The sequence below is a fragment of the Carassius auratus genome, unplaced genomic scaffold (assembly GCF_003368295.1).
Source record: "Carassius auratus strain Wakin unplaced genomic scaffold, ASM336829v1 scaf_tig00214077, whole genome shotgun sequence".
NCBI lineage: Eukaryota > Metazoa > Chordata > Actinopteri > Cypriniformes > Cyprinidae > Carassius > Carassius auratus.
The window spans coordinates 551,566-579,194 of record NW_020527513.1 but is presented as its reverse complement, the minus strand read 5'-3'; the positions used below and the strand labels follow the sequence as shown (position 1 = coordinate 579,194).

Sequence of the window (27,629 nt, the reverse complement as noted above, 5' to 3'; positions counted from 1 at the left end):
ACATTTCCTGTTAGAGGTGCACTATAATTTTTTTTTTCGAGGGGAATTAATTGAGGGCTTTTTGCCATATTTTATTCTAACAGTACAGAGAGAGACAGGAAATCAAGAGAAGAGAGAGGGGAACATAATGGCCTCGTGAAACCAGAATCCAAACATGATCTCTCTACAGCTGTATGTTGAATATGTAGGCCATTAGATATAGGTCATTTCAGAGATGCCAAAAAAGGCTGTACTGTATATTTGAGCATGGTCAAGCCTTTCGTGCCTTTATACAATGTCATTCTATCCTTTAGCTGAGCTTTACTGGACAACAAAAAGCTCCTTGAGGGAGATATATAGTTTCAGATATATAAATGGCATCGATTTTACATGAGTGCTTTTTGTTTGTTTGTTGGTAAAATTACATAAAATAGCATGAGAAACAATAATTTTTCTCCAACTACATTATTAGAATAACTCTAATTTGTGTTGTGCTGCCAGCGAAATGCAATAACTCTGTCATTTGTTTTGTGATTTATTTGCAGTCTTAACTAGCACAATGCATTATTCAGTTGCCTCCAGAGTATTCTTAGTAACCCAACATTACTGAAGAATCACTTCAGACAACAACAGTTAAAATGAAACATGATAACTCTGAAAACATAACACATTTCTGAACAACTGAGTTTTCTTGTCTTTGTATTGACATGGATGCATTTGAAGTAAGATCAGCCTGAAATGAAAATTCACCCTCTCAAGTCAAGTCACCTTAATTTATATAGCTCTTTGTAAAATACAGATTGTTTCTAAGCAGCTTTACTGTGATAAAGAAAATAATGTACAAAAATCATTTAAAATCAACTAAATTATTTAAATCAACTAATCAACTAAAAATGAAACATACATTTATCGGTAACACTTTAAAATAATGGTCCGTTGTTAATAAGTAACTACGCAGGAAGTAATAGGTAGTACTACATGAACACTTAACTTAATACTATTAACTAATATAGAAGCAAGATTAACTAAGCAGTAAGTAATAGCTCATTTAGGACATAGGTAGTTCCTTATTAGGTATTTGATAATTACTAAAGAAAAATATTGTCATTGAGAACTACTTTGGAACTATGGCCAACTAATGAAGAATAACCAATTAATTACTAATCACAACAGCTACGTCTATAAAGTGAACAATTAGCTTCTTTATGGAAATGTATATATATATATATATATATATATATATATATATATATATATATATATCCATATGATATATTTAATGAGCTCCATTAAGTTCAATGTCTCCAACTCTAATAACTTTAACGTTAGTGATATTATGCTGGGGAGGGCTTCTCTTTAGGAAGTGACAATAAATAATGATGTTCTCTTGTCAAAACATATTTGCATCCTTCATGAAAACACTGACTGCATTTATAGTGTTAAGCACAAAACAACATCATCCAGATTACAATGTCTGGTAGAATATCACTATTTCCTCACAGAAATATATGGCTGTACAGTATGGGTCAGATAATTTTATTGTAAATTACTTGTGAAATCCATGACTCATTACTCGAGTGTTCAACGTGATCTCATGAGAATACGTGTGTATTTTTACGTTAAATGTGGTTCTATCACATGTATATTTACTTACGTTTTCATGCACATAGAAACGTACAATTTAGACGTATTTATAGCAGTAAAACGTACAAATACTTACGTGTTAGCAGCTAAAAAAACGTAAATATTCTAACGTAAAGTGTGAATGTATATGAATTCCCATGTATTAATATTAAAATCGTGGCTTTAATGATTTAAATCTGTTGTATTTAATTGTCATATCAATACATGTTTTTATTCAATTTATTGAAAGCAGTTTACTCGTCTATTTAATAGGAAATAACATTTCTGTGCATGCTGCAAACCATAGATACACACAAAAGCACAGCATACAATTACAAATCACATCCATTTTATTTGTTTGCTGTACTGCATATCTTTAGAATCCAGATGTTTGCAAGGAACATATCCAAATTCAGCCCTTTATCAATGGATCTTCATATTCATTCTCAGCAACAGCGTCCGTCACAGTCAAAGCTCGCGCTCGTTATGATTCGAATTTGAAAATAGCGCCAGTGCGCCACGTTGCGACATGGTTTACGGCACTGATATCGAACGCTCATTGGTCCTCATCCAATTCGTCACAGATTGCGACATGTCGTTTTTCAGTTTATGACATTTGAGTTCTGCGCCAGTGCGCCTTCACGGAGAGAAGACAGATACATAATTTCATGGATTAATAAATTAAATTCTGCTCTGTACCCTATAAAAACCATTACCTCCATATAGAGGACTGCGACTGGAACTCATTATCATTTGAACTTCTTTTGGTACCACTTTTGATATTTTCGCAAAAAATAAATGATTAACGTTACGTTTGTTTGTTTGTGTTTATTTATAACAGTAACGTTATGTAGTTTTAAGAAATGTTGTCTTTAAAATAAAAAATCTTTCACTTTAAAGTGAAATCTTTCACTTTAAAATAATGGTCCAGATCACTAGTAGTTCATGCGGACTGACAAGGTAACGCTTGAGTAATTAGTCAGGAGTTAACACGTTTTTCACTTTAAAATAATGGGCCAGATCACTAGTAGTTCCTGCGGACTGACAAGGTAACACTTGAGTAATTAGTCAGGAGTTAACATGTTTTTCACTTTAAAATAATGGGCCAGATCACTAGTAGTTGCTGCGCACTGACAAGGTAACGCTTGAGTAATTAGTCAGAAGTTAACATGTTTTTCACTTTAAAATAATGGGCCAGATCACTAGTAGTTCCTGCGGACTGACAAGGTAACGCTTGAGTAATTAGTCAGGAGTTAACATGTTTTTCACTTTAAAATAATGGGCCAGATCACTAGTAGTTCCTGCGGACTGACAAGGTAACACTTGAGTAATGAGTCATGGATTTCACAAGTAATTTACAATAAAATTATCTGACCCATACTGTACAGCCATATATTTCTGTGAGGAACTAGTGATATTCTACCAGACATTGTAATCTGGAAGATGTTGTTTTGTGCTTAACACTATAAATGCAGTCAATGTTTTCATGAAGGATGCAAATATGTTTTGACAAGAGAACATCATTATTTATTGTCACTTCCTAAAGAGAAGCCCTCCCCAACATAATATCACTAACGTTAAAGTTATTAGAGTTGGAGACATTGAACTTAATGGAGCTCATAAAATATATAATTTGGATAGGCGCTATATATATATATATATATATATATATATATATATATATATATATATATATATATATATATATATATATATATATACACACACGTTTCCATAAAGAAGCTAATTGTTCACTTTATAGACGTAGCTGTTGTGATTAGTAATTAATTAGTTATTCTTCATTAGTTGGCCTTAGTTCCAAAGTAGTTCTCAATGACGATATTTTTCTTTATTAATTATCAAATAACTAATAAGGAACTACCTATGTCCTAAATGAGCTATTACTTACTGCTTAGTTAATCTTGCTTCTATATTAGTTAATAGTATTAAGTTAAGTGTTAATGTAGCACTACCTATTACTTCCTGCGTAGTTACTGTAACAACAATGAGTTTTACGTAGTAATTAACTCAAATGATATATAGGGAATTTGAATAATTAATCAGGAATTTGTTTAATATATATATCAGATGGCAGTTACATTAAATTTTATTGATTATGAAAAATAGCTCAATTGCCTATACCAATACTAATCACAGGGCACTGTAATTTACTCATTAATATGTCAATATTCCATTCTTCATATCAGTTGTTGTGATATCTCTTACTGTAAATTACTGCAAATCAAACAGTGGATTGTCCAGCAAGCCAGATTGACCTATCAATTTTCAATAAAGATATCACTTTTTATAATTCAAGGAAAAATATTCTCTGGCCACGAAAACATTATCCTATCATTATGATAAATTTAGTTTCTAAATTTAAAGCCTGTAGCTAAAGACCAAACCTTTCAGTGACTCGTAATGTGAGTGGGGTGGAGTCCAAGCCAATCATATATATATGGGTTTTTAATAATTCAACTAATAATACATCAAACTACAAATCACACAGAGTAAATATGCGTACGAAAATACAGACAATAAACTTTACAAGACATAACGGAATCCAAATAAGAGAGAGAGAGAGAGAGAGAGAGAGAGAGAGAGAGAGAGAGAGAGAGAGAGAAAATGGAGAAAGCGAGAGAGATCACAGAATGAGCTCAGGTATGGAAATCACAGTCAGTAACCTTTTTGGAAGCCAACAACGATCAGATCATAGCAACACTTTAAAGCAGCATTTAAATCTCCATAGAAAACGATACTTGCATGGCCCAGTGGGTGAGCGTGGTACCGGCGACGCACGTGTGATGTCACGTGGTCCTTTGTGGAAACTGCGCGCGTGTAAGCTGCGCTGGATCTTGGCGTGAGCGTGAGTCACGTGGTCCTTTGTTCTGTCTTCGCGCGGTATTTGAAAGGTTCAACAAACAATGTTCCAGAATTCGTCTTCCTTGTGTGGAGAGGCGAATAGTTGAATAAACTTAGTAAAGAAAAGAAAACAAAACAACGAAAATGAAAGTTTCCAAATGAGCCATGAAAATGGCTTTCCTCCAGGGGCGGAGCCAGAGGGGTGGCTTAGGGTGGCCCACGCCACCCCTGGGATTCGATTGGCCACCCCAGGTGCCACCCCAAAATCCTACTCTACGATTGGCCATTAACGTGGTCAAAGGCGGAACCTTTGTTGACGCACTTTGCTGCCTTTAAATCAGCGCGGGAGCTTGGACAGTCAGACACCAGAGCTCAGAAATGTAAGTAGCAAGTGTTTGATATAAGCTAACAAAAGATACACGACTTATTGTTTTTTAGCATGTGAGTTTACAGCACGCAAAGATATCTATTTACCTATCACATCTGCCTTGATATCTAATCACACACACAGCCCAGTATCACGTCTGTCGAATCACGTCATGTAGGCTAATTTATCTAACGTTACTGTAAGTTACTTCCCTATTCTGCCTACTCAGTCGACATTTGCTAGGTCATTAACTGTTAACTGTAGGTTACTTTTGTAAAAAGCATTTAAAGATTTATCATTAGCAGATTAGCAGACGCAATTTTGTGCAAAAAAAAAAAAAAAAAAAACGTAGCCTACATTATATTTTAACCAAATTAAACACGCCATAGCTTGCCCCTACCTTCAGTAAGTTAGGCTTGATTCCCAGATAAATTCCACGCAGGGTTTCGTTTTTGTTCGTTCTAATGTTTTCAAGCCCTGTGTTGCTAACATACCTATGCTGTGAAATTAAGGTCTAGCCTACTGGTGGGTTTAGTTGAATTTGAGTAATAGGATATGCAACCATTTACATCTGGAGATAGTTATTTTTGCTCGCCAAAATCATAGAAATTATCATTACAAGACACTTACAGTATCTCCTGTAATCCAAGACAGATTTTCTTCGAGTTGTTAGGCTTTAGAGCATTTATTTTAACAAATGACATGGAAAACATAATTTAGCATAACAACAATTTAGCTTAAACCGTGAGAATCAAGCAAACCTCACGGCCGTCAGGGCCTTAAAGTGACAGGCACTGAATTCGACTTGCACATCACCAATGCAGAAATGACATGAAAGAGTAGTCTATATCGTTTAAACTTTATAAATAGTAATAGTTTAGCTCACATGTCAGATGTGGCCTTTGATTACGCTTTAATTTTGTGTAATTAATTGTAAATAATACGTTCTTTGTTGTGCATTGTGCCATTTCATGTTTGTTTCATTTCAGTTTCTAATAATAATGTAAGTAATAATTGCTAATAATGTAAATGGGGAAAAAAGTATTTAATTGGTGTTTATGTAGCCTAGGGGTTGGTTGGACTGTTCTGAAGGAAATCTGACTTCTTTGCAGTATTAAAAGGAACCAGAATATCCAACAGTTCTTCATTAGCAAGAAAAGCAAACCTGATGAAGACAGTGAACTGATCAGAGCAGCTGAAGTTAGCAGTACCAGCACTGGTTCAGATAATGTTAGTGAGTCAGATCAGGATGATGACAGGCAGGGTGAAGCGACTGAGCTAGCAGCTTCACCTGATGACCTGGGTATGTAAAATCTAGAATTCAATTTTATGGTATCATTGATTTAATAGGCTATGTATTTGGAAAAAAAAAAAAAAAATAGTAACAGCATTTTTATTTAGCCTACACAAAATAAAAATGTTTAGGCATCTAAGTGAAATCATGTGAAATCATTCTAAATGCTATTTCAGATTCAGACAAGGTTGCTGGAGACACTTCAGATCCTTATAAGGGTATGACATCTCAGCTATATCTGATTGAATTGCACTTGTTTTAGTTAATACAACAAAATGTATTTTACATTTAAATTTAGGTCCATCATCATCATCTTGTCTCACTGGTTGTCCACGTGCAGCTACAAACCCAACCCCTGGACCTCATGGTGTGTACTGTATGTTTTATCCTGGTTAAAATGTATACAGAAAACACGTTTGTATGATTTGCTGAATTGCTTTTGTTCTTTCCAGACATCTCCCAATCAAGGGCAGCAGATCCAACTCAACCTGTGCTGAGGATGTTTCCCAAGACCACACAAGGTCAGAAAAGAAGGGCATTCAACCCGCAGTGAAATTTGATGTAAGAGTACGGCCTTTGTCCTTCCATTTATGAGTATGGTGTTTGATGCATGATTTTATGATGCCACCCTTGAATTAATCAGTGCTCCACTAAGGCCACCCCTGTTAAAAAAGTCTAGAATCGCCACTGCTTTCCTCTCCTCAGTCCGTGTGCTGAGGGGGGGGAGGAGAACCAAGCGCGGCCCGAGGCCGCGCGGAGCGACGTGTCCGAGAACGAAACAGATCAGAAGAAGAAGAGCGAAACTTCGGCGGGCCTTGTTCGGTCGACCCTTATAGATTGAGATGGTTCCCGCCCCTTTTTGCGTAAACAGCCAATGAACATCCGCGTTCTAAAGTGGAGGGAAAGTTCCTTTGTCTCGGGAACCAACCCCCTGGATGATTTAGGACTTGTCAGATTTCGTAAAGGGATTATTCTAGCAAGTTTGTAATTCAGATTACATACATTTTTCATTACTTTGCTCTAGATAAATGGGTCTGTCAAAGCATGACGATAACACAGATACCAAAATTAATATGTGTAAATGATCAAAACATGAAGTTATATTCAAATGCAGAATTACACACATTTAAAGATTTGATTAACACATGATAACACTGCAGATAGTCCCAATTTATATGGGAAACCTCTAATGTACCGCAAAAACAATACTATATACATTAAGACTACATTTGAGTACATTTTATCATTCTTTTGTAAGGACTAGGTTTCCTGTCCTGTGGTCCTGTGTGGTCGTAAAATTTTACGAGCTACAGGAATGTGGGTTGCAGAAACATGGCTCTCTTTGAGGAAGTTAGTAACTTCGAGGAGTTAGAATGAATTCAACATTTCCACTTATAAGTCAGCACTTTAACCATTTACCCAGGATTAACCATTTTTATGCAATACACAAACATTCAAAATACATATTAATAAGGACTTACAAAAGTAAGGGACTTTAAGAAGGTTTCTTTGTGTGTGTGTGTGTGTGTTAAGGAATTTGGTGGGGGGTTTTCAGGTTTCCTTTGAGGCTCGTATGGGTATCGTAAAATAATTTAAGTCCAGCCAGGCTGGCGCCAGGCCAGGCCAGGGTTTATTTGTAAAACAGAATTTAACCCATGAATCGCTGACCTGCATATCTGTTACATTACTTATTAACAACGGACCATTATTTTAAAGTGTTACCCATTTATCTTTTGCATTACAGCAATACACTCATTTTACAACAGCGTATAAACTCTTGACCAAAATTATAATGATTGAAAATAAAAGATCAGTGAAATGCTATAACAGGTCTACTTCATTCAATTTCAATACTTTTTTTTTTGAACATTTTTTTTGGAACCGTATTACTAGAAATGTACACCATTGAATAAATATCATTGAATAATTGAATAAATATATATATTTTTTGCACATAAAGTTACTTAAAAACAAAGCACAGAATTTAATAAAGTTTATTTTTTCTAACAAACTCAAGTTAACCAACCTGCAAATGGATAAACCAAACACAGAAACAGAACATCTGAAATGTCCCCATCTTCATGTTCAAGTGGAGTATCACTTTTCTTTGAGTAAAGGGCCGTTCACACCAAGAACGATAACTATAAAGATAACTATAAAGATAACGATATTAGCGTCCACAATAGCGAACGATATTGTCTGTGTATTCTAAGCGGACGCGCGTCTGCTGCTTTAAATTCTCGAGCTCATTACAGCAGGATTGATTATGATTGGTTGGCAATGTTTTTATCGTTCATCAGTAAAAAAAATTGTTCTGAAAGTGATTCCAAAGATATCGTTTCTCTTTGCCTTTATCGTTATAGTTGTGGTGTGGACTCCGCTATTCTTTAATATTGAGAACGATTTTTAGAACTATATCTTTATCGTTATCTTAATAGTTATCGTGCTTGGTGTGAACGGGCCTTAAGACTTGTTTAATTTCCTGCATCTGAGGGCTTGCAATTCAGACACAGTGGTATTTTTACATTTTTTTGGCTATTCTCAGTTTACCTTTCAAAGGTTGGACAAAGTCCTGTTTATATCCTCTTGTCTGTTGTGACTATTCGATACTCTGTGTTACACCAAACTTAATGTTAGAATAGGCCAGAAATGCTGAATCCAAAGTAAGCATGACACTCAGAGTCCCAGCAGTCACTTCCACAGTCATGGATGATATATGTCAACCTCAATTAAACCTTTGAGATTAATTGATATGAGATTAAAACATTCTTACCACTCTCTTCTTTGCTCGTCTCTCTTATCTGATTTCAGTTTGTCTTCTTGCAACAGTAGCTGATCTGAAAACATACAAAAAAGATTTTTTTAAATAGCATTTTAACAAACAGTAAAATGTAAATGTTGGGTAATATAATCAAAACCTTCTCAGTATCATGATCCGGTCTTTGAACCGCCATTAATTCACCACACAGATTTTCACACTACACAGTACATCCTGGACTACATTTCCCGTGATTCATTGCACCAATCACAAGTTCACCTGATAACAATCACACCATACACCTGAGAAATGGAAGCTTTAGCCTAAGTTCTGCCAGGAAGACTCAATCACTTCGTGACCAATTACCTTCATCATTATCCAATCACGTCCTTATACTCCTGTATAAAAGATCGTACTTACACATGTTTGAGTTCACAGATGCCAACGCGACAACCTCCACCCTCCACACCACCACCAGGATGGTCCTGTCCTTACTTTCCAGGGGCGTCGGCTGCGCCCCTGCCTTCGTCTTCAGGCAGGAAATGCAGATCCGCTACCCTCGGATTACGAACCTTGGACGGGGACTTCCGCCAAAGAAATTTATAATTGTGCTTGCTGAGCTGTCAATAAATGTATGCTTCGTACATTTTATCTCCCGAGTCTTTCTGGTAGAACAATCACACACACCGCACAATCATCAGACATTCTTTATAAGCATTGAAAGTCTTCTCACACACTGCCAAGTATTGTTCTGGACATGTCCCTCCCCTAGCGATATGTAAGCCTTTCCATGTTAGTTTCTAGTTTTCATAGTCTTGCTTCAGTTCCTTGTTTTCATAGTCTTGTCTATGTTTATCGTTTTCATAGTTTAGTCTTTTTTTGCCTTGCCGTGTTTTGAACCTTTTGGTCTGGGTACTGGATTACCCCTCTTGCTTAGCCCTCTAGATATTGTTTGCTCATCGAAGACCCATGCTTGCCCTAGTCTTTGTCTTGCTCTCTAAATACCTGTTTGCCAGTCTTGGAGTAATGCCTGTTATGACCACATTTCTGTGTAATAAAAGCTTGCACATGGATCCACACATCTCACAACTTGTCAGCCCCATTACAGAATACTCGGCCACTGGATCCAGTGGCTTTTTGGAGAAACATTGGCCAGGTATGGACACAGCAAGGCAAGACAGACCCAACTATCAAGGAACTGAAACAAGACTATGAAATCTAGAAACTAACACAGAAAGGCTTACATATTACAGCTATCGCTAGGGGAGGGATATGTGCAGAACAATACACGGCAGTGTGTGAGAAGTGCAATGCTTATAAAGCGTGTCTGATGATTATGCAGTGTGTGTGATTTGTTATTAGGTGAACTTGTGATTGGTGCAATGGTGTCTTTAGAGTCAAATCAATAATGTTATTGCCAAATATCAAGTGTCCCAAACTAAGCATTAATGCAACTGACTTAATGCTTAATGGAAATGTTATTTATCCTCCTATTATGAGTTGATTCTGTTCTTAAGTCAGCAATTAGAATATATCAGAATATACAGCATAAAGAAGCTTATAAAATTAGCATAATATAATGGAAAACAGAACTAAATCATACCAGATACAAATTGTGCTACTGGGGCTGGCAAATAAATGCTAAACTTAAACAGTTAAAATACCGTTGAACATGCAGACCGTCAAAACCACAGTGGGAAGTCAAACTAATAGCCATTTATGAGGGTTACACAAAAAGGAACATTTCGTCAGATCTATCTAAGAGCACCGTTTTGGTGACCTTGGCAGAATGAGAGTTTTTACAGATCCATTTAATTGATGTCTTCAGACTAAGTTCACTTCAACTCATAAAACCTGTGACTTTAGCTTTAATTACAGACCTGAAGTTTTACTCCCCTCTGTAATAAAACCACTTCGTGTAACTCAAATGGTCACATGAAACACTCTCCATCCCATCCCATTCATTTAACACACCTGGAAAAGAACCTTAAATCAGATTTTTTTGGGTAGTACTTGTCTGCTTCATGCAGAATTAAATCAAATCAAACATTACTTTGGGTTTAAAGCCTCAGAATCAGATGCAATGTTTTTCTCAGAAAAAATGAAAATGAATTAAACAAACTTCTTTTAAATAACTTCAAAGGAGTCAAACTAATATCTCTTCACTGAATTTATAAATTCACATACAGGCAGCAAGCTTTGATTGAAGTTTTAACCCAGCTACAATCACACTCACACATCAAACAAAAATAAAGAGCAAAACAAGCTTTAACTTATGCTTTTGTCAAAGTTAAAGGGTTACATAATCATTTAAAAATTTATAAGAAATAAAATAAAATACAAATGAAAAAATGAAGCTGAAAAGGAGCCTCAGTCCACCAACATTAATGCCATATTCCCACTCTTTGACCGTTAACGAGACTTTTTAGAACCTTGTCTGAACACCATTTCAGCTGGGAGTAATTGCAGTAATTTTGCACTCTGATTGGTGCATGAGTTTGGGTGCATAGGAAACCTCTACAGTTCTATACAACAAGGAAAACTCTACCATTCTGATGGCAAGATGGGAATGGTATTGTTTCATAATCTTCCAGCAGGGTTCTAACGCAAGCTGGCTGCACACTAGATGATTTTCAAATCTTATCTGATTTTAAAACCATGAGAGACCACAGACAAGGAAACAGTTCAGCCAATTTTTTTTGCCTTATAATCCTCTAAACGCACACACTAGAGGACTCGACAAGACCACGAGACCACTTACTTGACGACTGAATGATTTTACAGTGACACAAACATGACGAGAGGAAAAACAAACAGAGGACACTCAACGTTGTCAGCAGGCTTTCCTGTTGTGTTTTCTGTTTCACAGTAAAAAAACAAAATATAAAGAGGAATATGGGTGATGTTCTCTGCTTTCATGCCATGTTTGTGGCTGCCAAGTTTCAGCTATAGAAGCATGCAACATCTAGAAGGTTACGCTTGCTCACTCTCATTGGCTATTGCTGGGATTACGTCAATCCCAGCAATAGATTGGGTTTAAAATCGTCTACTGTGCAGCCAGCCTTAATCATGCTAACCAGATAAATCTTGACCCCTTGATGTGAAGTGATATTCAGCCAAGTATGGCGACCCATAATCAGAATTTGTGCTCTGCATTTAACCCATCCAAAGTGCACACACAGCAGTGAACACACACACACCGTGAACACACACCCAGAGCAGTGGGCAGCCATTTATGCTGCGGCGCCCGGGGAGCAGTTGGGGTTTCGATGCCTTGCTCAAGGGCACCTAAGTCGTTGTATTGATGGCCTGAGACTCAAACACCCAACCCTAGGGTTAGGAGTCAAAGCTCTCTAACCACTAGGCCATGACTTCACACTTATGATGTAAAATAGGACTCCTGGTAATAATAATAATAATAATAATAATAATAATAATAATAATAATAATAATAATAATAATAATAATAATAATAATAATTGAAAACTGTTAAATGAAAACATTGTCCTCCTTCTGAAGTAAAGCTGCACAAGCTGCAATAACTGAATCACATACTCACAAGTGTGTACATGTTTATATGGCTCAGTAGACATCTCTGTATGAGATCTTCCTGCCTGTTTATTATTTTTTCTTACCCTCGACCAGCCAGAGGTCCCCTACAGGGCTGCCTGAGTTTCCACATTAACAGACCACTTTGGCTTTCTTATTACTTATGCATTTTGCTTGCATGCATTACATTTTGTGTTGTTCACTAGTGTTTTTGACCATTATTGTTGCCAACTACATGATTGAAATATATAGACACTGAATTACCAAATGCAAAACATAATTTCTGATGCCTGAATGACTCATTGTTATGTGTGCATTCAAAAGAAATTAAATTTAATTTCACGAAACCCAGATGCAGTAAATAATAATTTGACAAAACAACGTGCAACATTGAATTTATTTTATTAAATTAATTACTATATTATAATATTGTCATTACTAACAAATATTAGTTTATATCTGCCTTATATCAATGACTAAAATGTTTTTGCATGTGTTAAGGTTTCTGTCTTGTGTCGTTAGTGTTGAATTAGCACCACCAAAATGTAGTTTCACATGACTTTGTAAAACTAATGGTTTGTACTGTGTTAATGGTACCTGTGGGATCTGCTGAGACTTGCACACATACATATTTTAGAGCTGTCAGTGTCACTTTCCATCACCTGCAGGCCCTGTTTACACCTGATGTTAACATCTGTTTTGGGTTATCACGACTGGTCGGAAGAGACAGATTGTTGTTTACACACATGAATTGCAGAGTTTTGTAAATTTTGTGACTACTGCAGTACAGTAGTTTGTTGCTGTATGTTGAAATGCATTTAAAAAGTGGTGCATCCTTTCTTCCAAATATACTTAAATCTAACCATAAAATAATGTCTGCCAGCCAGTGGTGAAGATTTTTCAGTAACTCTTTCTGCAATTCAACTAATTTGTTCAAAAAAACTGATTCATTCAGAAACTAATCAAGTGACTGTTCTTATAAGTGAGTTGTTGACACGTTCATTAAAGTATTCCAGTTTATAATTTGTTTTTAATAAGACCCTATCTAGGGTTAACACGTGAGAGGCTGTAGGTCCTGAAAACATACCAGGCCGGGTACTGAGAGACTTTGCTGAACAGCTGACAGATGTCTTAACATGCATCTTAAACTTCTCAATAAGCCAAGCAGTTGTCCCCACATGTCTCAAGTCCACCAACATCATACCAGTACCAAAGAAGTCAGCTGTGTCCTGTCTGAATGACTATCATCCCATAGCACTAACCCCAATCATGATGAAGTGCTTTGAGTGGTTATTCATGCACAATGTCAAACCCAATCTCCCCAACACACTTGACCCGCTACAGTTGCATACCGTCCAAACTGCTCCATAGACGATACCATGCCACTGGCTCTTATCCATTTAGAAAACAAAGACTCTTATGTTAGAATTCTGTTCATTGACTTCAGTGGCCCATTCTTCGTACTTACTCAGTTAGCTGGATTTGATTGTTGATGATTTGGCATGATCTTGGATTGGTTGTTTTTTTCAAAGCTCATCCCGGAGTTGCTGTCATAGCAACAGGTTCATAAATTTAAATCTGGAGCAGGCTTATTTAGTGTAAACAGGATTAGATTGCATCTTTTTAAGCAGAATTGATTCTTAAAATCTGTCCCAGCCACTGTTAGCCACTTTGTTACAAGAGCATCCTGCTCATCCAGGAACAATAATTAAAAAATAATAATCATTTAAAATTTAATTTAAATATAATATAGGCTAATAATATTTTGTAGTCTGTAATACTTTAAAATATTTATTCATCATAAAATAATTACTTAATAATTGTATTTGAGTCTTACACACATGCTATACAGATAATGTAGAGTCGTGCATTAATATGAGCGATAACAGCTATTATGGGAGTGGCTTGATGGAGCACAGTAGATGCAGATAACATGATCTTGACCTTTGAAACTTTAATTAATTCTGTGAAGTTACAAACATGTTTCCAAGATAAAATGAAATGAATTGCTAATTGCTACATTGAAAATATTTAAAGCCTGTACAGATATTAGAAAATATTGTTTCCTTATAAAAGTCCAGAAATTTTTCAATATTTTATAATAATATAATAATAATAATAATAATTATATAATAATGCTGACGGAAAACGCGAAAGTATTATAAATGTTACCTTTCTATTACTAATAATATAAAATATTTGTATACATTTTAATACCTTTGTTTAACTGTTCAGATTATTAGACAAACTTCTATCCGTATTATAACTGTTAACAACTGACAGTGAACAAGAGGGAGAGTGTGAGCACTGTGAGCTCAGGCGCAGCCATTTTTTTAGCGCCATCAAAATAAAAATCCTGCTTCAAACACATCACCGAGCAGAAAAACGTATTGGCCGATGCTGATATTTGAAAAAATGACAAATAAAGGCCGATATATCGGTCGACCACTAATACTAACTATCAACAACAGGTGTGTTCAAAGAACTAAATTAGCCATATCCTGATTATCGCGATTATATAATCTTGGATGTGACATTTAATCTAGGATGTAATAAGCAACGTATGAAGAACAGGCCCCAGCTCAGCATACAACACAATAATCCTACTAAAGCTCATCAACAAACTAAACATGCTGAGCCTAAATACCAACCTCTGTAACAGGATCCTGGACTTTCTAACTGGAAGACCTAAGTCACACCGTGTCAGCCACAACACCTCCAGCACTACCACATTGAGCACAGATGCCCCACAAGGCTGTGTGCTTGGCCCACTTCTCTTCACGCTGCTGACACACAACTGCACTGCCAAGTTCACCCTACAGAAAGGAAGTGGCACAACTGGTTGAATGGTGAGGTGCAAACAATCTATCCCTCAGTGTGAGTGAGATAAAGGAGGTTGTGATGGACTTCAGGAGAAACTCTGTTGACCATACTCCACTGACCATCGACAGCTCAACTGTGGAGGGAGTCAGCAGCACTAAATTCCTGGGGTTGCACATAACAGAAGACCTTACCTGGACCACCAAAACTACATCACTCTCCAAAAAGGCTCAACAGCGGCTCCATCTTCTACACTCACTTAAAAGAGCAAGTCTCCCTCCACCCATCCTCACCACATTCTACAGGGGAACCATTGAGAGCGTGCTGACCAGCTGCATCACTGTCTGGTATGGGAACTGCAGTGCTGCTGACCACAAGACATTACATTGAACACAGCTGCAAAGATAATCAGTGCCCCTCTCCCCTTCATTCTGGACATTTTCCTTGCACGATGCTCCAGCAAAGCTACCAGTATTGTGAAAGACCCCACCCATTTCTTCCATAGTCTCTTCCAGGTATTGCCACCAGGAAGACTGTACCAGAGCATCAGAGCCCACTCTGTAAGACTGCTCAACAGTTTTTTCCCCCCAGGCTGTGAGAGCCCTCAATTCCAATCACCTCACCCGCCTCTGAAACCTCATCCACAAATCTGCAACCAGGATCCTCTCTCCCCCCACCACACCACACCATGTGCACCACATAAAAATTGTTGAAAACCTAACACAGGTGAGTGGGCTTGACAAACCGCCTGTAGAAAAAACACACTCTTTTCTCTCTATACGCACCAGACACTTTCTTATAAACACTCCATGTTACAAGGACTTAATAATAAGATAACACAAATGTTTACACGTGAATGGACCACATATCATATTGCACTACTTGGTGTTGTATGTTTATATTTATGTAGCACCGTGGTCCTGTGAGACTCAACATTTTGTTCCACTGTAAGTCCACACATGAAGTGGAATGACAATAAAGCTCGACTTGACTTGAAGCAAAGATGTTATTTCAAGAATGAACAAATTGGTGTCGATATATACTCAAGATGGTAGACATCCAAAGTTGTCTCTGTATACCTGTTTAACCAGTTCCACATGCTGGGTCTATAGCCAGCAATGAACATGATATAGAAGTGAGAAATGAGCTGCTGATTCACCATAAACATTATTGTTGGGATATTTATTTATTTTTACACGTTTTACTTTTTCACTGGTTGTACCCTACCCATACTGTGGCCCTGTTTGTTAATAGATGTTGCATTTACAAAATTTGGAAATGGAACACTGAATGGCTTCGAATACTAAAGTGGCTTTTTTGTCAGGGTTAAGTGTTTTTCAAAAGATTTGCTAGACTGCCATACTGAGTAGTGAGTTCATTCTCATTGAGTAGTGTATTCATTCTCATCAAAATCTCAGCTGAAAGCATATCATGCATCAGATTTCACACCACATATTTTGGACTCAGTGAACTCAGTGCTTTTTTTTGCCTGTTTCATTAAACTGACTGAATGCACCTGGACACTGTTTTAAAAAGCTTTTCCAATTGTAGGGCTCTGTCAATATAAATAAATTTAAAGGCTTACTAACTTTCTACAAACACATTTGGCAGATGGCAGATTTGTAGAGGTTATATTTTCTCTTAAATGTTAATCTTAATGTTGGATCTCAGTAATCACATTCAAGTGGATTCTTTGTCTTTTAGTTGTCTAAACTTCTCTTTAATCATGTCTAAGATGTTTAGTTCATAGCCTTCTAACCCAGACTACAAAGACATTGAGCTACATTTCTTATATATTCTTTTTGATGTCACTGGGATTGTGTTCTCAGTGGCTTCACTCTCCTTCACACTGAAATCTCAGTCTTCCTGTCACAGATGCTGCCTTTGAAATGGATTTCTTTATGTAAATAGCAGTAAGCACTCTTCGTGCTGCCGGTCATAGAACAGGTGTGAAAATTAAAGTATGCAAATGTCGTCAATGATTTCAGAATAATAATTTTGAGCTGAACAGAAATGCCTCAGCACAAGGTTCAGCACAATACATCTGATTTTTGCTGAAAAGCTGAGTAATTTTAGCTGATTGGATTTTGTATTAAAGCAGCAGTTCTAAATAGGTTTTGCTTTTGGGTTCAGATTTTATATTGGACATCAAGAAGTGACCCAAGATTTTTATGGGACAAACATGAACAAAATCTGTATTGAAATGATTATTAAAATGAAAATTTATTTACAGAGCACTTTAAAAACTAGTATTTGTGTTAATGGGCAAAATATAAATCATATTTAAAATTCTACTCATAAGTAACTATTAGTAAATATTATGGAAATATGAATTAGTTAATGTTGAACTTCATGAATATAGGCTCTCCAAAATTATTAATAGGCTGAGTGGGAAAAAGGATATGAAAAGCTTTTCATTTGACCTTTTTGTTAAGCCAGTTTATTTAGATATTCTAACTATGCAGAAATGTATGGTTTGTTCCATTATATTGTTCACATTTAGTTTTCTGTCTGTGACCATATTTTAGGTCGCAACTCAGCAGTTAATAGCAATAATAATAATAATAATAATAATACAAATTACATAATTTTTTTTTTTTACAAATAACAAAGCAGTTTTAGCAGCATAAACATTGTTTCATTTCTAGCACTTTGCTGTACATTTAGTGCATTTAAGCACTGCACTTAAGAAATTACCTTAACTATCATCTTCCACACTTAAAAAAAAAAGACATGCTTCTCGATAAAATATATCACTGTCCGATAGCACACCATAATGTGTTATGCATTTGCTGTTCATTATTTGATTGAAGTTTTAGGTGAAGCTAAATATAATTACCAGTGTTGGGAACGTTACTTTAAAAAAGTAATTAGTTATAGTTACTCATTACAGTAACTGAATTACTCTATAATAAAAGTAACTCGTTACCAGGGAAAGTAACTATTTGTGTTACAGTAAAAAAAGTTGCTATAGCCTATGTTAAAGAATTATTATTATTTATTTTTTTTGGAGCAGTTTCCACAAGTCCGTCAAAATTAGTAGAACAGACAGGTGTTCGTACATAACTTTCAATATTTATTGCACATCAACAGACAGCAAGAGTTTTATCCTGCACTTCAAGTACAACTAGCTTTGTAGATGCGTGTCACACATTACATGTACACATTACATGCACGTTCTTGCCTTTGACCAAAATGAATTTGAATTAGTGCTTATATCTCCACCTTGGAAATGCCAACTTTTCATCGGATTGCTCCTGACTCGCCATCTCTGCTGCTACTGCGAATCTCGCGTGCGTGCGTGTGTGTTTGACGCCGCTGGCGTAAAAACACTGGCTCTGATTGGCTACCATGAAACACATGACTCTGCCTTAGCCAATCATAATCGCTTATCTCGTTATTAACCCACCTGCTCACTCGCTGTGTGAGCCAGGGGTCCGTTCGGATTGCATAGTTTATTAAATAAATGCATAGTAACGCACCGCTTTTAACGCCCAGTAATGTTAACGGCGTTTTAACGACGGGAAAAGTAATTAGTTAGATTACCCCGTTACTGAAAAAATAACGTCGTTACCTAACGCCGTTCTTTTAAAAGGCGTTATTCCAAACACTGATAATTACACACCGATAGTCTAACTTCTAATATAATCAGTGCAATAAATCTGTATACCAGTAAGGCATTTTGGATGTCTACCTACTGTACATCCCTACCTTGTATTAGAGAACCTACTAGTTGCAGAAAGTGTTGGGACACATTATCAAGTTGCATCAGATTTCCCAGGCCCTCAAGTTTGCACTCAGTCAATGTGAGAGGAAAAAAAAGATGCTTTCACTATAAAACCGGAAAAGGTCTGTTTTCAATTTTTGAATTTTAATGTGACTAAAGCACATTTCTCTGTGACACAATGAAAAAAAAGTGCAGTAAAACACATTCTTGGTTTTGCTTTTATTTAAATAGCAGCAAATTTGCATGTTTGGTTAAATTTAATTGTCTTTGGAGACCTTGAAGGCTTATGGACAAGTGTGTATAACAAGTTGTAGAGCAATTTGTGTTGCTTAGTTTGAGTTCTCAGTATCGCGATTACTCCTTCTGACAGGTCCAAATAAAGAAAGATTGAATAAACATGTTAGAACCATGTCACATGACCCAAGCAATCCAATTAGATATCAGTAGCTTGACTTTGCTTGGAAAACACATATATTCTATGCTTGCGTGCATTCATAACTTTACTCCTTTGAAAAGTTGTGTTGGCTTTAATAATACCAATAAGCAGTATCTTTTCAGAATGGCCCCTTAACCATGAAGTGCTTTAAAATTGCATGTCAGACCTGACGTTTGAGTGGCACAATAGGCAATAGGCAAATTGCCATTTTATATTACGGCTGGACGAAAGTGTTTCACACAGATTGAAATGCAGAACAGTGGCCATGACTAAATTGACGTAGAGTTTGATGTGTGACCATCCTCCTTTTCTTTTCACACACATTAGCCCCTGCCACCCTTCCTCTTATGCCTCAGTACATCCGTTGACATCCTGCTTTTTGTTGTTTTTCCATCCGCAGCTGAGAATCTCATCGGTCAATACCATTCCTTTTAACCCCGCTCTTCCAATATCTGAGCATCTAAATCAGTTGTCGGATCATTTGATAAGAATGTAATCAGATCTCTCAGAATCTGGCTTAAAAAAGACAATGCCCTTTAAGCGAAAGTAATTGGAGAGGAATGTCTGGCAGGAGTATGATTGATGTGGGTATTGTGCTTTTGTTGATAACTAGCAGATGGAAGATGAGATAACAGTCGCTGTTGACACTTCTCTTTCACTGAAGCGACAGTGTCCCAGTTTCCTTACAGCAGAACACAGAAGGTTAGAACTTTTGCTGTAACTTTTATAAAGTGAAACACTGCACAACGTTTGTGCACAACGGCAGTGTTGGGAGTCTCCTAGGTCTTCACAAAAATGGATTTTGTGGAAACTCTAATAGGGAACCTGAGGTAAAAAGACTTCTACCCAATTACAGGACAAATGACTAGACTTAATAAAAGTCTCATATGGAACATTGATCTCTGCGGGCAGAGGTGGAGGCCTTTCAGTCTGACTAAGAGCCAAGGACAGACATGCTATCCAATATAAAGTAAAGATATCTAGAAAGATGATAAGGGATGGGAATTGTGGAGAATTATTGAGGTTTCTTAAGGTTTTTTGGAAGCATCATAAATGCAATCCAATTGCTTTAACAAGAAGCACCATGCTAAAACAAAAATTATTATTATTATTATTATTTTTGGTATTTATAAAATGCTACTGACAGAACACATCTCCATAATTACATGCGGGCATATAAACAACTAATCAATATCAATACAAGTTATTTATATGTGTGTTTCCTACACTAAAAAGAGTAATTTATTCAGGAATCAGACAGTGATTGCAATGTTTGTTTATGAAAAGAATCACTAAACCGAACTGGCTAGGGGTCATTCATTATGTAATTGAAAAACATTGGCTTCTCTTTATGTTTTTGATTTATTAAAAAGAACATGCTGATAGTCAGTAATTCTGGAGTTGGATTAATATGGTTGTGCTGCATGTTTTTGATTCTAAAAATATGAAAACAATAAAAAATGCTTACAGTCATTTGTTCTGGAGTTGAACTAACATAGCTGTGCTACAGTACTATATGTTTTTGATTCACTAAAAGGAACTAACTTACAAGTGTCATTGTCTCGTGCTGTCGACTATCAAACAGTACACAATAGAAAATGGTTTCAGCTTTTCAAAGTCTACTACTCAAAACAATGACTCACAGCCACTCTCTGCAACATTTGTTTCCTGAACTGTACACTATGTACCTGAAACACATTCTCTTTAGGCAGCTTCATACTGTATACCAGTAAAGTATGACGGAATAACATGAAATCTTCATTTACCTGATTCATGCAGAATCCATATATGGCACATTATGAATAAACAAATCATAATTCAGTCATCTTCAGATCGTCAGTGGTGCCTCAGAGGTCTTTTGGAACACGGTTGTAGACCTCATAAATAAAACTCAGTCTTGCAAAATGTTTTTCTGTATGACACCCTGGGAGATATTTCTCAGTACCTCAGTCACAGCCCTAAAGGGGTTCTCTAATTAAATTGGATGATATAACGAACAAGCTGATGTGGAATTATTTATTTTTAACACAGAGCCAAATTGTTTAAAACAACAAAATAATAATCTTTTTGTTAGCACCTCAAATATGATTCATAAACATTATTTTACACTTAACAAGTGCCAAAGTAGATTAGAAAGATTTTTTAGTGCCTTTAAATGGTACAGTATAATACTGAATAAAATCTACTAAACTTTTTGAAGTAGTAAATAAATCTAACTCAAAAGATCTGAATTTATAGAGTACAGTAAATACAAAGTTCTGTCATGTTCCTTCAACAGCTGCATGTCTGTGGATGTATTTGCAGTAGCAAGTCTCAGAACTTGCCCTGCTGCAGCAGTAGCAGTAGCATAGCAGATTTATCACGCCAAGAACAAACACATTATATTTTCATGGAACTTTTGCTTACAAATCTGTATGTGGTGGTTCTTAATATAACCAGAATGCAATTTAAATGTCCAGTATGTATACATATTGCACATGGACTTTCAAGTATATGTCAAACAGTATGTCTAACCAACAAATGCAATAACAGTAACAATCAAGAACATTTGATTCCAAACAAATAATTTTAAGTAGAAAATGATCTTCAGACAACATCAAGACAGTGTAAATAAAACTGACAATGAAACCATGCAAATGTATAAATTATTCATGCCATGGTCCTGGTACTCCATGTGATGCTGGCACATCTGACATCACAACTAGTTTACCACAATAGTGTCCACTGTAAACAGCTTCATGGATTAAAACAATATAATTAATTTCCTTATTGGTTGATTCGTAACTTGTGAACAGTTTGGTACATCAACAAGCTTTTAAAAACTTTTGACAAGTCTAATATTTTGATACTGTAGATTGCACCAAATTTGGTGAATACCTCATGAAAGCTGTAGTAAAAAAAAACATTCTTAAGATTCAAAATGGCAGAAAATCTAGTTGTCTGGAAGTCAAAATCAATTTGATGGTTCAAGAAAGTTTGAGGGAATAACCTGCAAACTGGCATCAGGATATGTATGCTGACATTATTACAAAAGAAGAGACATACTATGACAGCAAGCACAAAGAATAAAGCAGACAGGATGCTTCAGGGGATTTGCCATAAGACCATAATATTTAATGCATCAAATTTAAAGTTTGAGTTAGACATGTAGTTTGAGAAAGGACTTTGTAGGGACTTATTAGGTCACAGATGATTAATTTAGGGACATCTGTGTGTGCTGTTGTGTGCATGTTTTTGTGGAGTAGTTTTTCTTATCCCCTTGAGTTGGAAATGGCAGCATCTGACCCATTAACCATAGTCAACCTAATTTTAATTTTCTCAGGCAATAGTGTGAGTGTCCTTCTTCCTGTCCAGAGGGACCGCAATAACACAGACCAAAAGGATTGAAAAGGACCAATGATACAGATTTTGCATATGGCCCTTTGGGCTTGACTGAGATTAGAGAAATTAGAATATTCCTAATGTTGGCCAGTAACCCCATAGTGTCTTTAGGGAAATCAATACAGTTACAAAACCGACCAGGGTCTTAAATTAGGTCTCCCTTGGTCCCTTGGTTAGTGCACAGCCTTATAGACCTGGTTTCAAGACACCAAAGACATCACTTGTTCAGGTAACTATATATGTTTGTGTTCTGACTTTCTTCAGAGAAAGACTATGGGGGGAAAAAAGGGCAAAAAGTTATAACTAACAATTAAGAAGCAATAAAAACATATCTCACTTTTCAATTTATATAATTAGTGTTATCATCCACTGTGATTTTCATGCCTAGTGTGTTTTCAACACATTGTTCATCGTCATAAGGGATGTAGAATGGATGAAGCATGATGGATGTATCTTGCCTACTAATTTCTCTCATGTCACAGGGTCAACAGCTTTTCTAGAGATGTTTCTCTAGATAATGTTCTTCCTGCTGTAGAGATAATACATGCAAAGTATCTTACTTCAACAGCATTTGGTCTCATCTTATCCTCATGTATATTTTCTCTGATTCATACAGTTTCTTTAGTTCAACCTCAGATTGCCTAACAATGTTTGAACAGCAGTTAAATGCAAACCACCTAAATTATATGTAATTAAATTGTCTTTCAAAGTGTGTATATATATATATATATATATATATATATATATATATATATATATATATATACCATATCCAAAGAAACACTGTAATTAGCAGTGTAAAATATAAATTTAAATATATAATCAATTAGATGAGTCTAAATACAACATCGGAATACAAATCAATATTTTTATTCCACATACATGTATTTTTTCTTTACTTTGAACTGTTTACAATCTAAATGATTCAACAACAAAATGAGAAACTACCACAACAAAGTCAGAATTTCTTAATAGGGAAGGAAAGAAAATTGTAAAAAATCATAATTAAAAGAAAAAGATTAATGGTAGCTTGACTGGAAATTTAGACATTTTGTATTTTGTACCAGATGTGCGGTTAGAGTCACAGAAATGGACAAGAGCAAAACTAAAAATGGTGTGTGTTAATTAATGTTCATACTTGGTGCAAAATCATATATAAAAAAAAAAAAAAAAAAAAAATGCATGATTTTAAACCATTTGAAGATCTTTACCTTGTGTTATTAATTTTGAACTTAAAGGCCTTTGTCAATAAATAATCTCTCTTCTTTTTTCCAGATTATAAACAAATATAATATTCTTCATATCAGGAGAATAACTTGGGGTAGACAAAAGGCATACAAGTTCCCTGGAGTTACATTTCACACGTGCTAAAGCCCTTCGTCCTCCATCCTCAAACAGTTTGGGTAGTGAGATGATGGCTTGGTCACACAGTATTTCTTTCAAATCAAGGGAAATGTAAATTTTGGCGGTCATTGCATTTTGTGAACAATGCAAAAAAAGAAATTGTTTATACGTGTTAACATACACATACATAACTGAGAATTACATACATATATGCAGGATAATGAGAGAGAGAACGGATTCCCAATCATCTGTTGGTCGCAGTGAGAAAGCATGTGTGAGCCTCGGCAAATAAGAGTAATACTTGAATTTTACAAATTGGTTCTGTACACAATTTGTGTTGGTGAACACCCCCTCCTACCAAGAGGGTTTCATACAAATTGAAAATTGTTCTCTATTGACACATATTATTCTCCTTGCGCATCCAGTGAAGTCCAGGCTTAACCAAAACCTGGAGTGAATAGTAGGAACTATTGAGTTTCCAGGCATTGATCTGAAGCTGTTCAAGGTTTCATATGCAAAACAGAGATCAGCGTAAATTCCCACTGGTATTACTTTCAATGTCTTAAATCATTTTCATGTTAAATCGACGTGGCCCAGCACCCTGGTCTGCCTCTTCAGCGGAGGTCCCATTGGACTTTGAGCGTGGCACGTACTCAATATCAATGTTGTTTTTATGTTTGCCTTTTCCTCGACTCCATACAAACAGGAGCAGGAAGCAGAAGAGAACCACTCCTAGGAATGTGAAACAGCCCATGGCTGTAGAAACTAAGATAGTTTTTAGGTCCAGGCCAAAGGTCACATTGGGGAGGTTGGTACCATTGGCAGTGGCATTGCTTGTATCCGTATAATGCTGGGTCCTGTTGGCATACAGCGAGCCCAGACTTTTCACTGCCAGTGATACCATAAGAGTGTCATTGCCTGCTGTGCTAGAGGCTACACACATATACACACCGTCATCCTGAACCTCTGCTGCCTTGATATCCAACGAGCCGTTGTTGTGAACTGTCACCCTTCCATGGCTCCTGGTAGTCAGGTGTCTCCGGCGTGGGGTGACCCAGGAAATAGTGGGCCTCGGGGTTCCATCTGCACTGCAGTGTAATCGGGCCGACTGTCCCTCCTCCACGGACACCATCTGAGTTCGATTTTCTCGGATCTTCGGCTTGCTGCAGGTCACGTAGTAAGATAGCAGAGTCTCTTTGAACTCTTTGAAGGGACGTCCTTGGATTCCTTCCGGAGTGCTGCACTCGGGCTGGGTGTCCCCAAAAGAAATTGAATGGCGCCTTTGCAGCAACCACATGAGACGGCAGTCACACACCAGAGGATTGTTGTTGATCAACAGCACCTCTAGGGCCTCAGGAGCATGGAATACCCCCCTCTCCAGGGTATCAAGGCGGTTTTGGGAGACATTTAGCAAACGGAGCCAGCGGATGCCCTGGAAAGCATAGGGTTCGATGGACACCAGTTGAGATCCAGCCAACCTGAGCTCATGCAATCGCACTAGGTCCTTAAGCAGGCCACCCTCCACCACCCGAATGTGACTGTAGGAGAGGTTAAGGTGTGTGAGGTAAGGCAGGTGGCGAAGAGCCTGGTAAGGGAAAGTAGACAGGTTGGTGTTGGTAATAGAAAGTGTGGTGAGGTTGAGGCCATGCAGTGAATTAATAGGGACCGCATCCAGAGATGGCCAGTTGTCAATTTCTAGGTGACGAAGGTGGAACAGCTTCTTGAAGGAGTAGGGGTGTAGAGTGCTGATACTGAGGTAGCGCATATGTAGGCTCACCAGGTTGTGCAGGTGGGACAGGGCATCTGTGGGCACCACCGTCAAGTTACAGCGCTCCAGTGTCAGGTTCTCCAGTGACAATAGTCCACTGAAGGCCCGATGGGAGATATAGATTAGCTCATTGTCTCCAATTTCCAATGACCTGAGGTTGCGCAGGTCCTGGAACATATAGTCCACCAGAATGACAACTTTGTTGTCGCTGATATCCAGGTTTGTCAGGTTGGAGAGGCCGGAGAAGACACCTAAAGAGAGGAGCTTGATGCGGTTGCTCTTTAAACTCAGTGTTTGGAGGCTGTAGAGTGAGTTGAAGGCTCCGGGCTCAACATAGGCAATGATATTCCCACTCAGGTCCAGTTCTTCTATGTGTGGATATGCAGCAAAGTCATCAGGGTTGACTGCTGGAATGCGATTCTTGCTGAGATCAAGGATTCGTGTCTCAATTGGGACTCCATCAGGGATGGCGTTGTAGCGCTTGCGGTGGCAAATTACAGAGCGGCTCTGGGCGGAGCACTCGCAGCGGGCGGGGCAGGCCAGAGTGGAGCCCACGAACACGGCCACCAAGGCGAGCCCCAGCAAAGGCTGCCAGCAAGACACGGCTGTGTGCAGCATGACTCGACTCAAACAGTCCACCATACTGTCATGGCTCTAAAATAAACAGAAAAATTAAATGTTAGTATATGAATCAACATGGCATATTATATTGCATAAAAACCGTAAGTAATATATAGATAAATGTCTAAACTAGGGACTTAATTCCATTTACTAGTACTGGTTAGTGTCTTGTAACATTATATGCACAACATGAATTCAACTAAAATATCAGGAGGCACCACTCAATGGACTCGATATGATTTTTTTGTTCGTTTTTAAAAAAAGTTTTCATGCTCATTAACAGTAGTATACAGTATTATAAATAAACTGTAAAAAAGAGTTGTTCAAAGTCATTTAAATACATATTCATTAAATTATTAAATTATTAACATTCATTGAGCATTACTTAGAGAACAAAGACCATAAATTACACAATTAATTTAAATAACATTATTTTCAAAGTGGACAGCAGCATAAATTATTTTGGTGTTTGACAGAGTTTGTTCATTTTGTCTACAGAAAAAATAAAAAAAAAATAAAAAAACATTTGCTTAACAGATTTAGCCTTGAACATAAAAAGTTTGGCTTTTTTTCCCTAATCTCCCTTATAACTTTCAACAAATATACATTAATCATTTGTACAGCACAAACACATATACATACACAAGACAAACCAGAATTATAATGATTTCCAAACTGCACCCCGACGCATCATAAATATAAATAGTTGGAAGGCACAATCCACTGGTGCAGACATTACAGATGCAATTATGTAGATTATTACAAAGGCATAAAAGATCAGTAAATGAGGCATCAGAGGATAATAAAACACATTGACTGCTTTTTTAGACATTAACCTTAATACAACCTCTGCACAAGACTCAAAACAAATCATAGTTGAATCATTTTTTTTCTGACATCAACACTCATCCAAATTCAGGATCTGTTTATGTATGCGAGTTCACCTCTAAATGAGAAGCTGACTGCATGTGAGACAAAACACAATAGCCAGATGACAATAAAATGTGCAACTTCTTGTTTGTGAAACACCTGTACCATTTGTTTAAACTTGTGACCTTGATATTGGACTCTTTCTGTTGTCACTCTTACCTGTTGCTAAT

The 27,629-nt window shown here is 36.8% G+C and overlaps 1 protein-coding gene across 1 annotated transcript in view; it reads right to left on the bottom strand.

The window, feature by feature from the left end:
- Window positions 1–24,480: 24,480 nt before the first annotated feature.
- LOC113091086 (leucine-rich repeat and immunoglobulin-like domain-containing nogo receptor-interacting protein 2) overlaps window positions 24,481–27,629 on the bottom strand; it is a 157,264-nt gene continuing 154,115 nt past the window's right edge. Inside the window, exon 3 of the mRNA XM_026256508.1 lies at window positions 24,481–26,562. Within this exon, the coding sequence (XP_026112293.1) occupies window positions 24,703–26,550 (1,848 nt within the window). The 5' untranslated portion in view covers window positions 26,551–26,562 and the 3' untranslated portion in view covers window positions 24,481–24,702. The remainder of the gene's footprint in view (window positions 26,563–27,629) is intronic.